Source organism: Perca fluviatilis, chromosome 1 (assembly GCF_010015445.1).
Source record: "Perca fluviatilis chromosome 1, GENO_Pfluv_1.0, whole genome shotgun sequence".
Taxonomy (NCBI): domain Eukaryota; kingdom Metazoa; phylum Chordata; class Actinopteri; order Perciformes; family Percidae; genus Perca; species Perca fluviatilis.
Window position 1 is genome coordinate 26,143,023 of NC_053112.1, and position 16,948 is coordinate 26,159,970.

Consider the following 16,948-nt stretch of genomic DNA (forward strand, 5'->3'; position numbering starts at 1 on the left):
GGGGCCTTAATGAGTGAAACACAGCGCATAAGCACTCTGTACAAGCCTCACTCATCTTTATCACTGTTACTGTGTAATGCATCTCTGTGACTTTAGTGTGTGTGTGTGTGGGGGGGGGGGGCAATGAGAGGCATGTAAAAGCTCATTCTGTGAGGTCCAAATGTCTTCTGTGATAAGGTCAAACCATATTTTTTCACTGTGGTGTGTCAGAGAGTTTCTCCTCATTTGATGAGCCAACAGTCAGACCAGCAGAGGACTGGCTCGCTTCTCTCTGACGCTGTGGATTTTTTAAGACTCACTTGCACAGTAATGAAACCAAATGATTAAAGGTAATGATAGAAACAGGTGGCATGCAATTACATGTGGAAGTGGGATTGAAACTTTCTTGTTACCCATTAAAATGAAGCAATGTTGGCTTGCAATCCCTCATCGCACTGGGTGATGGCTAGTTTTTTATTCAAAAAGTTTTAGGAGCTTTAAGATGTCAAATCATCAAATAATTACAAGCAAAAAGCATTGATTAGAAAAAAGTTAGAAAAATTGACATAATTTTGACCCCCAGGTTGAGAACCACTAGCCTAGAAATCTAGATGCACCCTAGCAGCAGCAAATGTTATTTGCAGCCAGGGTCAGTCTAGCAACTCTCCGTTGGCTTGCGAGCTGGAAAAACCAAACTCTAGTCGGGCCAATCACATCGTGTATAGAGTCGGAAGGCGGGCTTAACATAATGGCGGCAGAGTTGCAACGGTTCCGTGTGAATTCACTGCTACTTGAAAACAAAGAAGATGGCTGCTGCTGCTAGCGAACAGCTGTCTTTCGAATTGGCTTTGGCCGCGACTCTGGAAGACTTGGAGTTAAGACTTTTCTTTGAAGTCATTCATTTAAAAGGAAGATGTGTTCGGAGTTTTGCCGATCAGATATGGCAAAAGTTGAATCTATCAACTAACGTTGCTCTGGTTGGTTGTAGCGCTATCCTTTTGCGTGCAGAGAGAATTTGAAAGGCAACCGTTTATCCCGCCACTCGGATTGAGCCCTGCCAATGGTGAGTTCCCAGACCCAACATCTTGATGTGAGTCTGGCTTGTCAGGCTAGAGAACCACTGCTATCACACAAGATTACGTCTCCTTAAATAAAGAAATAAGAGACTGCTCTTGGTTATCGGTATCCATCATGTTGAAGTATCATTTTGGTTTACTACAACTTGGGCCTTATTTTCTTTTGGTACTTTTGGTCATTGTCTGTATTGATTATGAAAACCTTGCACCCACAAAAGTAATTGCTAATTACTACTTATTAAGAAACATCAGCAACCCAACTATATTATGATCAAACATCAAATATGATTTTGTGAGGTTAAACTGAATGTTAGCATGCCTGAAATGTGGTAAGGTCTAAGAGGTCAGTATGTAAACAGAGGGGTGTTTACAATGGACAGTATGGGTTCACCCTTTACTTTCTCTTCCAAATAAAATTGGCTAACCTAGAGGTTTGATTAAAACCCAGCCCATTACCCCAAGGAATCCTGTCCATATTGGACAATTCTGGACTTCACGATTTACTCACAATCCCAATGTTTACGTGACAGCGCAGGAAGTAGTGTCTCCTTGATAAAGTGAGCCTGATATTGCCATGTGTGGATAATGTAGAATGCATGGATTTTAAAAAAGTGGCAATGAACCTAATATGAGGTGTTACAGAATCATCCAATATAGACATTCTTTTTTTAGATTCGATTAGATTTAACTTTATTGTCATTGTGCAGAGTACAAAGACAGCGAAATGCAGTTTGCGTCCAACCAGAATTTTTGTCTGGTGATGCGGTTATTAAAACTTGTATGATCATTGGACTGCTTGTGTTTCTTGCCCTGTCAAATATCTTTTTAGGGAATGTTGCTGCATCCCCAGATATCAGCCAATAAAAGTATGATGGTCAAATCTATGAAAACCAAGTTGTAATAAACCAGAGGAGTCCTTTAAATGAATGAATACAAAATGATTAATAAAGCATAGTATTCACATGCAACACACTAGATAATATGGAGGACAAAATGCACTCGTGGACATAAACAGTATAGAGCAGAACAAGAGCAAAAATGGCAGAGAGAGTTGGGATACAAACACAGCAGCAGTCATGAATATGCAACACATGTATTAGCACACTGCTCCATCCTTTTCCTCTGTATGTTTTGTCAGTTTCTCTCTTCATTCTCCTCCTGTTTGATTCAAAGGCCCTGCTCTCTCACTCCTAATATCTCTTCAGCATCTCTCCCCACCCCCACCCCCCCTCTCTCTCCTGTGTGAGCCCCTCTTCACTAATCAGCTGAGGCCCAATTATACTCAGTTGGCCCCACACCACCTCTCTACAGGGGCTCTGGAGGGCCAAAAAATACTGATGCTGACTGACGTTAATTTGCATGACTTTTTGGCCTCCACAAGTACCACTGTTGTCTGTCTCCTGCTCTTGTATAGGAAGCCAGAGGAGGAGGAAGATGAGGGAAGAGGGGAGGAGAGAACATGTCAATGCCTAGTCATGTTATGTAATCTGGAGCAATATGAGGAGAATGAAGATGGCAGGTGTGGCACTGCTTTCTAACTAACAGTCTAACACTAACACTGTCAAACCCTTATTTGTCAAACTGACATTGATCTGACAGATCATACATCAGCTTTGCAACTTTCAGACAAACATTGTTCTAACAGTCAATGTTTGGCCACATTGCAGTAGTCTACTAGCATAGCCTAGCTTTTGAATACATGGCAGTACAAAATGAAATTTTCCATCCATACCTTATTCATTGTTTTTGTTATATGCATCATGAGTGCACAGGGAGAATGGTTGATAAAGGCCCCTTTCAATCTGTATTGGAAGAGACAGATTAAAAAAGAAAAGATCAGTCTGAATCAGCAGAGGTTGAGATATCCTAACTTTTAGCTCCCACCAGAGCTCCAGATTACATTTTAAGGCTGATTTCACAGGCTGTGTCATAAAGTTGGTGCAAAGCAAGCGCATAGTCAGTAATGGGCCAGGGCGGCACTGGCCCGCCCACTCTACTCACTGGCCCATCCGCGATATTTTTTCTCCCACTATGGCCACGCCAAGACCCGCCCTTCAATAGTTATTATTGGCCAGGCGTCCATGCTTATGCGAGGTAACGTAACCTGATTTGTACAGGTCCTATCCCCTGACCAATCGGCTATCCTAACCTTAACCACTTGAGGTGAAATGCCTAACCCCAACCAATCAAGCTGCTTCGTAGGGCGCGTCTTGGCGTGGCCATAGTGGGATTCGTAATTTTGCCTCCGGGCTGCCTTGAGCAGCTAACGTTAGCTAGCTGGCTTTTTAGACAATGTAGGCATGGATGTGTTAAGCTGTTAAAATTTACCGCGACAACAATAGCTTCTCTTTAAAGTGGTATAGACAGTTTTCTTGGGTGGAATACAGTGTAAATAAGGACGAGCTTTTCTGCAGCACGTGCAGACATTTCCCCAGTAGAGCTGACAGCCCATCAGCCAGAGAGGAGTTTGTTTGAGTCCTACATGGCCCTCACAGAGGTACACATTAAGTAAAACGTGTTTCATGCTTCTTGCGTTATTATTTAAGTTACCTAGTAACCTTCCTATTTATAAGAAATCGTGAACACTGATGATGGCTTCTAGCTGAAACGCGTTTGTGTTTTGCCCACATTAAATGAGAATATAACTTGAGTGATGTAGTTTTTAGTTTTCTCTGATCCTGTCACTGCTTTTTCATTTCTTTCGTTCGAACATCCATAAGCAGCACAACAGTGCCACTGAACTCTATCGATCTGCGCTCGATTGCTCTTCCTTCATCCTTCAGCTAACTTGAATCTGAATTGTGAGAACTGAATGTGAAGATATATAGAGAGTTTAATTTTCAGTGAGGGTCAAATTTTATTGGAGTTCATTTCCAAATGAATAAATTCAATTTCAAATTATGCTATTCAGATTCAGTTTTTCAATGCAATGATTCAAATTAAACAATACAATTTCAAATTATGTGATTCAAATTCAGTTTTTCAATGCAATTATTCAAGTTTAGCAATTAAAATTCAAACATAAATTATTCAAATTCAGTTTCTGGTGGCACATATTTCAGCCCATACATGTGCAATTTCGGTCTGATGTAGGCTATTCCATGTCATACAGTATGTAAACGCCTTCTCTGCTGTTTGGGTTCATGTTTAGTTGCCACTTTGTGCTATAAAATGGTTAATTTTATAACAGTGCTGTGCAGAGTCAATGCTGCTGGTTCTGCCGGTGCGAATATATTTTAGCCTGAATAGGTTAAAATCGACTAATTGACGGTTTTTGTCTATATTTTTGTGTACAAACTTTTTACACTGAGTTTTGTTGGTTGAGCATGTTGTAGACAGTACTGCTATTTCCGTTGTAATGCAGTATGTTGGAAGGTAAAATTGTAGCTGTTTTTTTCAGTTTGCTACTTCTACGTCTTTTTGAAAATGGCCCACTCAAAATACTATTTCTGCCTATGCCACTGGTGCAAAGCCCCTTTAAATAAAAGTTTGTAACAAACTAACTGACACCGTAATCCTGGTTAGTTTCTGGGACACTGAGATGGGAAAACGTGTGGAAGGGCTCACTAGGGGCCCGCAGCTCATGTTTGCCCAGGGGCCCTTAGAGGGTTGATCCAGCCCTGATTGCTGGAATAAAACAGTGATCATTACCTTTCACTTAACTGTTTATACTTTACCATATTATGTATTCTTACACAACTTTACAGGGATGCCTTTAGTTGGCAAATATCCAAAACACAGACACACGCTGCAAACCTAGATTTAGTTGTAATTAAACTTTTTAGTGTTCACTACTTATTCATGTTTTGTTAAAAACCATATGCATTACTAAACCACATTAGTTGTTTGTAATAATCATCTTAAGTATGCAGTGCACAGATCATGTTAAGCAGAGATAACTACGAATCTTAAAGCTATAGTGCAAAGTTTCTGTCGCACCCATGAGGAACTCTAAGTTATGACAACAAAACTGTTGGGGCATCCACCTGATGCAAGCCTTTTGTGATCGCTGATATATGAACAAATTATTTCTTTAGTAGTGATAAGTAGCCTAATGTTTTTTTTAAATTTGTTATGTTTCTTTGCATGTTTGAAGTGACTATATGTAACTTTTAAATGTTTCTGAAACTGTGTAATTTTCCATCTGATGATCATAAATGACCTGTAACAGCAAGCAAGACTAACAGTGAAAAGAACGCTATTTTTATATAGTTTTTATTAAGGCCTTTGCTAGATTTCTTTATATAGGCCTAATTGTATTTTAATTTTATTTGAGAAGTTATCTGCTGTAGTTATGACGGATACTGGGGCAGGGCCATCACAGAAAAGAAGGAAATTAAACAAAGAACAACTAAAAGCTAAAAGTGAAAGACAACTGGCGAAATCTTAGTCAACTTAAGTCAGGCTTTCAACAGATGGAGACAATTACGGGATTCAAAACTGACTCCAAATTGGCCCTCAGGTATGGTATATGTCTAGCCTATTTGATTCATAAAATAACTTGACAATGCACGATGTGGTTGTACGTCAGTAGCCGACATTAAATTACGTCCCCCTTCCGCTTAGCGCAGACATTTTATTCCTTTTAGTCCGTGTTAGTGTTGGCCTACTATTTTCTTTTTTCTTGTCCCCCTTTGTGTAAAGCGTACTTGGGTTTCATGAAATGCGTTATATTAATCTAAGTTATTACTACGTTGGTTGCTGCAACAAACTTTTATTGCTTTGGCTCGTGACACAGTGACAGTGATACCCGGTTTAGCTTACGAGACATCCAAAATAGGTTACCGTATGCAACATTTGAAATGAAACGATGCATCTGTAACATATTCTCTTATTGTAAATGAATGGTTTTCTGTCCGAGCAAAACATTCATCGCAACTATATGATGTCCGCTAGTGGGGTAAAAACACCAAAGGGTGCCCAAAGGGGCTGCTGAAATCAACACAAACTGAAAGTTACACATAGCCACTTTAACTTAACATGCTTATGTTAGACAACACAAATAATTTAAGTTTACTAATGATTTTTAGTAATGACTACTAATGTTAACTTGATTTGTCTAATGCATAAACTTATCGCTCTGTGTTAATACAACTTAACCTGGTAAACTGTTTAAGGCAACGGGTTTCCATGCCAATTTCTTGTAAAATCAACTAATTTGGGATAACAATGCACACACAAACACACACACACACACACACACACACACACACACACACACACACACACACACACACACACACACACACACACACACACACACACACACACACACTCACACACAAATACACTGTGCTGTTCGGGTGTCCTGGGCATGCACCCAAGCTGCGGACAGCCCGGCCTGTGTCTCAAGCTGGGTTTGTGCTGTTTTCTGTGTATGTGGCGTGTTGTCACCATGTCGTGGCTTGTGTCCTATTATCACCCTTCTCCCCTTTCCTCCTCCTCTCCTCTATTCCACACACACACACACACACACACACACACACACACACACACACACACACACACACACACACACACACACACACACACACACACACACACACACACACACACACACCTCTGCCCCCTCCTGGAGTCGGCCAGCAGCCAAGAGCTGCAGCACTGGGACACTCCATTCTCTCCATTCCACAGAGTGGTGGGGTGAGGAGAGGGAGGGGGTTTAGCTGCCCCCACCTTGCCTCCAGATAGATGCCCCAAGATTCGATCTGTGTCCCCAGGATGAAAGCTGCGCTGCGGGGTCACACTGAGACATTAACGTCCTCCTGCTCTGGAAGTCTCCGCCTATCCAGGCTGAGACTGGATGTTGAGGAATGTTGCATTAAGCAATAAGTATGTGTGTGAACTGTTTGTATGCATGTTGGCTTCTATGAAAAACAATTGCAATTGCAGCTAAGTACGGACACAGAACCTTTAACTTCCAAAAAATTATTTTTTATTCTGAAGGACCAATAAAATTATGGCAAATATTTACAAATAATTACTTCTTAGCTTCACATTACAGGTACATATATGGAATAATTCACCAACAACAGTCACTCAGGTGGACAGATGGACAGGTACACAGACTGAGTATGAAGAGATGCATCAAGCAAACTGGAATTTAATATTTCACAGTAAACTCAAACTCAGGAAATAAAATAACAATAATATTAACAATAGAAATGTGAAAAATAAGCATAATATCAAATTCACCATTTATTTCTAGTTTTCTGAACAAAATTGGTCACAATTCAGGAAAAATAAACAAAAAAAGGAGAGAAATCAAGTAATATGATATCTTTGGCAAATTCGCACTGCAGTAAAATACATTCAAATATTAAGACAACACACAACACACAAAGAGGAAAAAACACCAAGTTTTGTTTGCAACTACTAGAAAATTGAATAAAAAACATACACATTTTCTTAAAGAAACATTTCTTTTACTTTTTTTTTAAATCCTCCCCTCCAGAATTTGAAGGCATTTCTCATCTTCATTTTGTGTTTGGATCTGTAAGTCTTTTCTGCGATTTTATATGTTTTTTGTACAAGAATCTATTGTTTAAAACAGGCATCACAGGCTTTGGTGAATGTTACAGATATGTTTTCTTTTTGTCACGTTTGATTTTAAAGAACAGAGCAAGCTGAATTGTTGAAACCTAATTTTGTATGTATGTCTTTCTGTCTTTTGTTTGATCCTTTTTTATACCAAAATGTTACAGATATAAATATCTCTTTAACACCCCAGATATTAAGCCATGGACACAAAAAAAACTCCAGATTGTTACACGAAAGGCCACAGTAAGGTGAAAAATCATGTTATCTTTTTTTTTTTTGATTGAAACATCTGCTCAAAAAGCACAGTTGATTTTTGTAGGAGTCCTGTGTATTTCTCCTCTTCCACAGTTGAATAATATTAAGATGTACAGAACATTGTAACACTTCAGTATGAGATCTGTCCAGAGCCTATAGGTATATCAGCAAGCATGAAACAGATTGTGCCACTAATTGCTGTCAAGATGTGATGCTGAAATCCCCTCAGGTTTTACAAAGGCAGTAGCAATCTTCATGGATTCATATTGAGATACAGTCAGGGAGTGCACACTCGGTGAGAAATCATAATAAAGAAAAAAAAACTAATTTGCATCTATTTCAGTTTCCTATTTGATTTAGAGCTGGGATAAAAATGCAGGATGCAATCACATTTTCATGGGCAGTTCAGTTTTAGCAAAGCTGGAAATGAAACATCTTTGTTTGAAACTAGTTCTTCTTTGTGTTTTTAAATGCTTTACAGATACATGAAGAGAAAACTAAATATTAGATGCGATCTCACAGAATGTTCTTGGCCAAATAAAGATAGCGGCAGCAATATTGCCATTGAAATGACCTCGCTTTGACGCAAATCGCCCTGCTTCATTCCTATGCAGAATTTATGACAGGACAGTGAGCATCACGTCTGGAAAGTCAGAGAGAAAAGTAAGAAAAGGTGAGGGAAAAGGGATTAATAGGGCTGTCTGAAGAAAGAGGGCGGAATTTTTGAGGAAGGTCACAGGCCTGAAATCAACAGAATAGTTTTAATATTCCTAATCCTGGTGGTGTGGCAGTGCTACTGGAGGGGAGAAGGGGGGGGGGGGCAAATGCATGAGATATGATGAGATTAGGGCTGAGGAAGGAGAAAAAAGACGGGATGAGCTTCTGATGGCACAGCAGGTTTGGGCTCCCCTGGGGAACACAGGGGCATGAGAGGAGGGGCGATCACCACTCCGCAAAGGACAAAGGGAGGGAGAGAGTGTGTGTTTGTGTACTTATATTTGTGTGTGTGTGTTTGTATGTGTATTTGTATGTGTATGTATGTGTGTGTGTGTGTGGCCTCTGCCCACCGTGCTTCCTACAGTACCACCCACAATGACAGTCCCCCCTCATCACTGCAGTCAATGTCATGGCTGCCAATTGAAATGACTGCGGGCCAATGAGAACCCGTTCTCTCCCCATGTGAACCAATTAGGTCAAAGCAATGGCAAGGCAGGCTGTGTCACCATGAGATGCATAGTTAACAAATAATCCTGTTAATGTTTGGCTGGATTCTTGGCTACACCGGAGAGCGAATTTGCCCTGTTTGGTATTGCAGCTTCTTGCAAGCGGACACAAGGAGGCACGACTGGATTCACCTCCTCAAGGAGAACGGCTTTCAATCAATATTTCTTCGTGTTTACAGTAGTGTGTGTGTGTGTGTGTCTGTGCGTGTGTGTGTGTGAGTGTGTGTGTGTGTGTGTGTGTGTGTGTGTGTGTGTGCGTGCATGCGTGTGTGTGTGTGTGTGTGTGTGTGTATGTGTGAATAAAAAAAGCAATATTAATGTACAGACTTGTAAAATGTCTGTCGCTTACTTGGCTTTTTTGTATATTTTGTGCCTTTTTTCACCCCTAATCAAGCCGGTGGGTTGTGTTTAGTCATGCTAGTCATGCATGGATATTTCTCAGAACTTCAGTCAGAGATTCACTCCTAATTTTCTTTTGGAAGAATAATGAAAATAATAACTCGACTTCTGACAAATGCCGTCAGATGGCTATGAAGTAACAACAAGACTAAGAGTCTACAGCTATGCTAGCATGCGTGCATTGAGCTAAATGCTAACACTGGCACAATAACATGCTCACAAACATTAACATGGCCCCTGCGAAAAGATGACAAATTTGTGAAGCGTTCTACATTTTCTTCAGTTTGGGGTTCAAGTCCCTGTATGAACCAAGTATGGAGTGCGGACTGGCAGCTGGAGAGGTGCCAGTTCGGCAGTTTGCCTCTTGAGATAGGCACCGAACCCCCTAACTGATCTAGAGGCGGCGTACCATGGTTAGTTACCCTGCACTACCCCCTAAATTCCATCTTTGTACTGTGTGTATATAAAGAGGGATTTGCGAAAGATACATTTCAACTGCCAATTACCTTGTGGATTGTGTGGATTAAGAAAAGGAATACTTTTTAAAGTAGTTTAAAGGTCCAATGGCATGGAAATTTCACTTTATGAGGTTTTTTAACATTAATATGCGTTCCCCCAGCCTGCCTATGGGCCCCAATTGGCTTAAAATGGTGATAGGTGTAAACCGAGCCGTGAGTATCCTACTCTGCCTTTGAGAAAATGAAAGCTCAGATGAGCCGTTCTGGAATCTTGCTTGTTATGAGGTCATAACAAGCAAGATTACCTCCCCTTTCTCTGCTTTGCCCGCCCAGAGAATTTGGCCAACCCATGGGAGAGAGACATCATGGCTTTCAAACAAGAAAAGTGGCAGTTGGTCAAGGCCACACCCCCACCCTTCACCTTGCCCCACCCTCTCTCCTCCTCAGTAGCTAGAGACACAAAAATGGCACATCCTAAGGAAAGCTCATTGTGGGACTGATGTGGCTGTAATTCTGCACCAAGGCTGAATTTTGGGAAAGAGACTTCAGATACAGTATTAGTTGACCACTAAGGTCTATATAAAAGCATCCAAAGAGCACCATGTCATGGGACCTTTAAAACAGAAAATTCTAACGGGTATAGTGTTTACCATTATGTTTAGCATAGGTTAAGTAGCCTATTAGTTTAGTTGTAGTTTATTCAACAAATTTAAATTTTGACCTGATGATGGCGTAAGATAAAGAGTCAGTCACTTAAAACCACATGCAACCTTCATGGTAGCACTAGAGTAAAAGTCAATGGAATCATGAATGTGTGTGCCAATACATGTAGTAGCTGTTGATATATTTATTAACTGGAAGTAAAAAAAAAAAATAGACCTGCTGGTGGCGCTAGAGGAAAAGTCAGGGATAACCAAAGTTTGTTCACGGTTGTACTTAATTTCATGGCAATCCATGAAATACTTGCATGGCTAAAAACATTTATTTATTCCATCAGAGAAAGGACTCTTCTATTAAAGTCAATACAGCTCATCGACTGGGTAACTGAGTGCTGCCTCTGGTGGCTGGAAGCCATATTGCAGGAATACTCGCAATTCAAACATAATCTCTTTTTTACCGAGGCAGCAATGAGTGTTTCACTGCTTAGAATCAATCCAGTTGATGAGCAGGGACAGATTCCTGTGCCAACTTTGATTTTATATTTGCTTATACTGACTTTAATGAAACAGACCTTTTTTGGAATATATTTAGATTTGTGTTACTTTCATGATGTCATTTGTTAACTGCTCAGAGTATTTTCCATCAGATGAGTTAGAATTTTCACACTATCCCTGTTACAAATGTTATGAGTGAATCTGTGACTGAAATGTCCATGATGAGTAAGTATAGGGTGCTGGATCAGGGCTTGGTCCTGTTATTAGAGCTGCAATGTTGCCATTGGTACAGTATGTAAATTATCAACCGGAGTTTTCACTGAAATTACTGTTTGCTACTTATTTGTGGAAGGCTTTACATAATCTACAAACCTGTGTTCGCATGGGCAGATAGGCAGAGTTTTGTTGAAGAAGTTGCAGGGAGGGACGCTGAATCTTGTTTTAGTGATGCGTGGTCAGTCAGGGGGGAGTTGACATATAAAACTAAAGGCACTGTCCTTGTTTTCAGCTGGTGTGGTTCAGGTTCAATAATGCCTCAGTAAGATCAAGAGAGAAAGACAGAAATAAGGAAAGGCTCCTGCTACAGTGCACGCTGGCAGCACAGCAGGCGAGCCGTCATAACAATCTGCTTTAGAGTTGTGCACACACAACTTTTAAGTTCTACAAATGTAAAAGGATCCACTCTATCGCTATTTTAAAACCCAGAAACAACAAAGATTGAGAAACTAACAGCTTTGTTCAGTGTTTATAGTTATATGTTTATATAGCTATATTTTATGTCTCACGCTGCAGATTGGGTGCCTTCAATCTGTTCGCTAGAAAAACTACACAGTAGCAATGAAGCGCTACGGTCAGCCACACACACCCCAGACAAACAAAAGATATGTAAACACTTGCAGACGATGGCTAAAACAACACCACCACACACCTCTTAGTCTTTTTTATCATAAAAAAACGTCATCACTAAAATCTAAATTTAAATGTGAATAATTGAAATTGCTATTGACATTGTGACTTCTCTTCTTGTTCACTGATTACTGTACAAGTCTTGTATGGACAGAATTGAGAAGCTACGTACAGGTTAAGGAAGATATTGCCCTATCACAAGGTCAACACTGGGCCCTCAAACATTTGCGAGGGATAACACACTGATTTCAGATCAGCGCTGAAGGGCGAATCTGTCCTACTCTGTCTGTACATGATGGGTAAGGCCTCGACCCTGGTGTCATACATTGTCACAGCGCAGAACTAATGTAGGAGACAAACAAAAATAAAACAGTTTCACTTGTTTTTTCACGAAAGCATTTCTTTTTATAGAAACAATTTCAGGATATCAAACAGCACAAGGACAAGCACTCAAAAGGGGGAGAAGAAAAAGCAAAGGGAAGAAGTATGTAATGGTTCTAAAAGTAAGTCAAAAAAGTAAAATTTGCGCCTTTAAATGATGATTGAGTCTCTTTGTGCTTTTGTAGTTAGTCAGCCGATCCACTAGGGGGGGCCCATCTTTGGGGAGTTTAAAGAGAGAAACAGAGAGAGAGAGAGAGAGAGAGAGAGAGAGAGAGAGAGAGAGGGTGCCACTGCTTCCCTGTTCTTCTTATCAGTATTCAGGAAGCAGATAAAAATGGCGTGTTATTCAATGGCACCTGTGTCAACTGATACCAGGCAACAAACTATAAACAGGAAAATCACAATCGGATCATATTTATAAACAAAGACTTCTTTTCATATTGAAAATTTTTAAGATTTCATATCGCATCGTCATCATCATCATCATCATCATCATCATCATCACTATTCTAGCACAACAGCGTGACACATATTATAAATCATTACAGGCATTCACTCTCATTACAGAGTGCAGCGCAGAAAAGCTTCTTAATATATTACTCTGTCTCCTCCCATTATAAATAGCTCTTGATCAGGACTAAATCTTGGCTGTGGAGGTAAGATAGCACCTTCCTGTACAATAACCCTCCCTGGTGGATTTGATTTTGGTCTGATGTGAACATGTACACTGTTAATTTTATAGTAGAGGGCTCAGGTTTTAGGCTGTGCTTTTACTGAAAGGTCTGTCTGTCAGTCAGTCAGTGGCATTCAAACCACTTTAAATGCAAGTGTGGATGTTAGATGTTCTATGATACACTTTGGGAACTGGCAACAACCACTGGAAATTGAGCATTTGCTAAACCTCACCCCCAGACAGCGATTATCCATTTGTAGCTTAGCAACCATAACTAGGCACGGCTGGCCTGTCAAGCTCAGGATTTCTCCACATGTTGAAGCAGTGTGCATGGGGCTGTTGTAAGAGATATATTCTACATTTAAAGAGATTGGAGGGTGGAATCTTCTAGCCTTTTTCCAAACCAAAAACAGAAGAGCAAAGGTGTAATGATAGATTAAACTATAGGCCAAATTGGCTAATGCTGTTTTTGTCTACTTCTGTCTGAAAGGATCCACTGTTTCAAAAGCCCCTACAGTTTTGAAGGTAAATCTGCCACTGATATCATTGTAGGCTGCATATGTGCCGTGCGAGAATACGTAGAAAGCTTGACAGGCATAGCAACAGTAGCTAATGGGGGCGGGGCTTAGTGATATGTGAAACTGAACACTACCATTAAAAGTTATGGTATCCCATTTATCTACCATTGTGATCCCAGGGAAAATGTGTTGAATCTAAGGAGCCTAGAATGATAATGATATGGGGGATTTTGGTCATTCAAAGTTATGATAATTGGATTGTCTTTACTTCACCATAGCATAGCATAGAAAAGTGTTTGATTGATTTCAGGGCCTATAAAGACTGTTTGAAAAAGTGATTTTGCTTTAATCAACTCAAATAATTTCCTAAAATATTTTCCCAACCTGAAAACACAACATCTTACCCAGAAGATCACAATATAGTTTCAATCACTGCTGCACACTCAGTCCACTGACTTCTTGGATTTGTAGACAATTGGTTGAAAACAAGAAGCCAGGCCTTGATTTATTGTGGTAGGGTCCAAATTCACTTGCTTCTGACCAGTCCTACAGTATATCTATCAGTTATTGACACTGCCATGCCTGTGTCCTCACAGTAATGTAATACCCACACAGTTTGTCTGTGTTGCAGCCCAGCAGTGCGTTTGTTGACTTAAGTGTCAATCAAAGAAAATTTAAACTTCACTGACGTCAAAAACTTGAAATCTTCATCCTCATTGTTGTCCGTGTGTAGGCAGGTTCGTACTGTGCAGTGCTGGTGCTATCCCTCCCCCGTTTCCTTCTCTTCTTCCTCCTCTTCTCTCAGTAGGAGGGGTCAGTGGCGGTCGTAAGCAGAGGCTGTTGCAGTGCCAGCAGGGCCCGCCCCCCGTGATGTGGCACTGTAGTAATACGGTGAACCTGGGAAGGAACACAGAAACAAATATTTTGTTGAATTTCTCTTCAATGAGACTAAAAATGATTAGTTCAGTTTATTACAACTTGGGTCTTTTTTTGTAGTTTTGGCCTCATTTCTATTGGTTATGACATAATTATGCTCACCAGGTGTTGATGACATTGCTACAACAAAGCCAACCAAGTTTAACCAGATTATTTAAAGCTACAATAATACATTTGGCCACTTGGGGGCAGCTTAACAAGCTATAAACACACGTTAACATTTTAATACCTAATAAAGTTGAAATGGGGAATGTGTTAGCAAACAGCCTATGGCTATAAATCCAGTAGATACAAAGCAACATCAGCATTCATGTAAAGTTGTGTTTCTGGCCACCTAATGAATGTTAGTCCAGTATTCACTCTCTTTTGAGGTCTGTTTTGGTCTCCACCAACTCTTGAGTCTTTTTAGCTTTTTATTAGCTAAATGCTACGCTACGTTCACCAGCTACTCTCTAACTTTACTTATCTGCCATTTGGTCCTGAGCAAGTAGTGTACAGGGGATTTATCGGAGCTTTTTGCTGAAAACAGCTGCCTGGTACATCTGGAACGAGGAGGTGAGATTGGGTCAAAATAGTAAAGTTGTGGGTAGGAAAAACAAAATAATTAGTTAAGAGATGCTAATATGCTTCTTAGAGATGCAAGTATTTTCTCTTCCAAATGAATTTGTTTGAAACTTGTATGATTGTCTCGTGCTTCTACTCATGTTTCTTTCCCCTTCGGACTTCTGCAATTAAATTGGCGAGTTCAATTTTTATTATTACCAATAGAAATGATGGTTAAAATGACAAAAATAAGACCCAGGTTGTAATAAATCTGAATTATTCCTTAACTACTTTGGAAATGCAGTGAAAATGTGAAATGAGCAGCTTCAATTTTCTGTTAAGATTATATTTTACTTTGAATGTGAATAATGAAAGGCAGGGATGAGATGACATGAGCTGATGAAGCTAATGAGTCTCCTTGTCGTGTACAGCCAATAAAATGAACTCAGTCTACTTTATGACACTTGTCTCTTCAGCTCCCACCTTCACTCTTTCTCTCTCTCACACACACACACACACACACACACACACACACACACACACACACACACACACACACACACACACACACACACAACACACACACACACACACACACACACACACACACACACTTACACACCTTTATACACACACACACACACACACACACACACACACACACACACACACACACACACACACACACACACACACACACACTATCTAAGTGACAGTCTAAGCTGACACACTGAGTACAGCTCTACTACTGCTGATCCCTTGAGTCTATTCTCTCCTCAGGGAAGAGGTCAATTCAATACTGTAACCCCAAAGACACACGGAAACCCACACTTACACACCTTTATATATACACACACACACACACACACACACACACACACACACACACACACACACACACACACACCAGACACACCTGTCTCTGTCACTTCCATCAATCAGCCCAGCTGTGTGTTGACAGGTTATGTCTGTCCACAGTCCAGGTAATCTCAGGAGGCTCTTTGGGGAAGTGAGGCATTAAGCCGGCCTGACAAACTATTTAGTCTCAGTCAAGACTTCAGATGCCCTCTCTCCCCTTTTGCTTCTTTTTTTATAAAACTCTTTCTTTCATTTGTCACTTCTACTATCATTCTTCCCTGCCTCCCCTCTGTATCACAGCCTCTCTGTTCCCGCTGCCATCAATCTTAAACCTTTCGGTGCCTACTAATGTGCATCTTGTCCTCATATTATGTGGTCGCTCATCCGTTATCATACGAAAAGTTCCCTTACAGTCTCTTCCTCTTTTTCCCTTGCATCATTTCTCCTCATCATTGCACCTTTGCATACACACCTGAATTATCACACATACTATTTGCTTGCGTTTAATTTCATTTACTTTCTTTCTTTCTTTCTTTCTTTCTCCACCTACCTTGCATCTGTCCTGCCTGGCTGGTGAAGAGACTGGAGGAGCAGCCGATTTCCGTCCCCAGGAGAGACCCATAATCCTGCTGAAACACTGGGGACAGAGATGAAGGGAAGGAGGGGAGAAGAGAGGTGAGGAGAGGAAAGGGTGGAGGCAAAGCACTGACCCTTCTCACCTATTGACCTTTACACCGTCATATGCTGACAGTTTCACCTTTAAATGTGACCCCTAAAATGGCTCCCTATAGACAATGACTTTGACTGTTTGGCTCAGGGTTAATCTTTCCTGTTAAACACTGATGCAGAGAAGTGAAGACAGTGTTGGGATGTCTTTCAGTATAACAGTTGCAATCAAGGTTTTTGGAAGGTGCAGTTTTACTTATTTTTCTTTACGTCTCATCTAAAAGTGATTGATGGATTTTCTCATTAGTTGGTAGGAGTGAAGAAATATGTAATTGTATGTCAGGATATTGATATATGTGGCGATATAATACATTTTCTGGAAA

At 40.4% G+C, this 16,948-nt stretch overlaps 1 protein-coding gene across 5 annotated transcripts in view; it reads right to left on the reverse strand.

The window, feature by feature from the left end:
* Window positions 1-10,467: 10,467 nt before the first annotated feature.
* pax5 (paired box 5) overlaps window positions 10,468-16,948 on the reverse strand; it is an 83,043-nt gene continuing 76,562 nt past the window's right edge. For 4 of the 5 annotated variants that reach the window (XM_039802012.1, XM_039802022.1, XM_039802024.1 and 1 more), the window contains 2 exons: window positions 16,450-16,536; window positions 10,468-14,459 (listed from right to left, as the gene is read on the reverse strand). In XM_039802012.1, the coding sequence (XP_039657946.1) occupies window positions 14,377-14,459; window positions 16,450-16,536 (170 nt within the window). In that variant the 3' untranslated portion in view covers window positions 10,468-14,376. The other variant, XM_039802020.1, reaches the window with a different exon arrangement.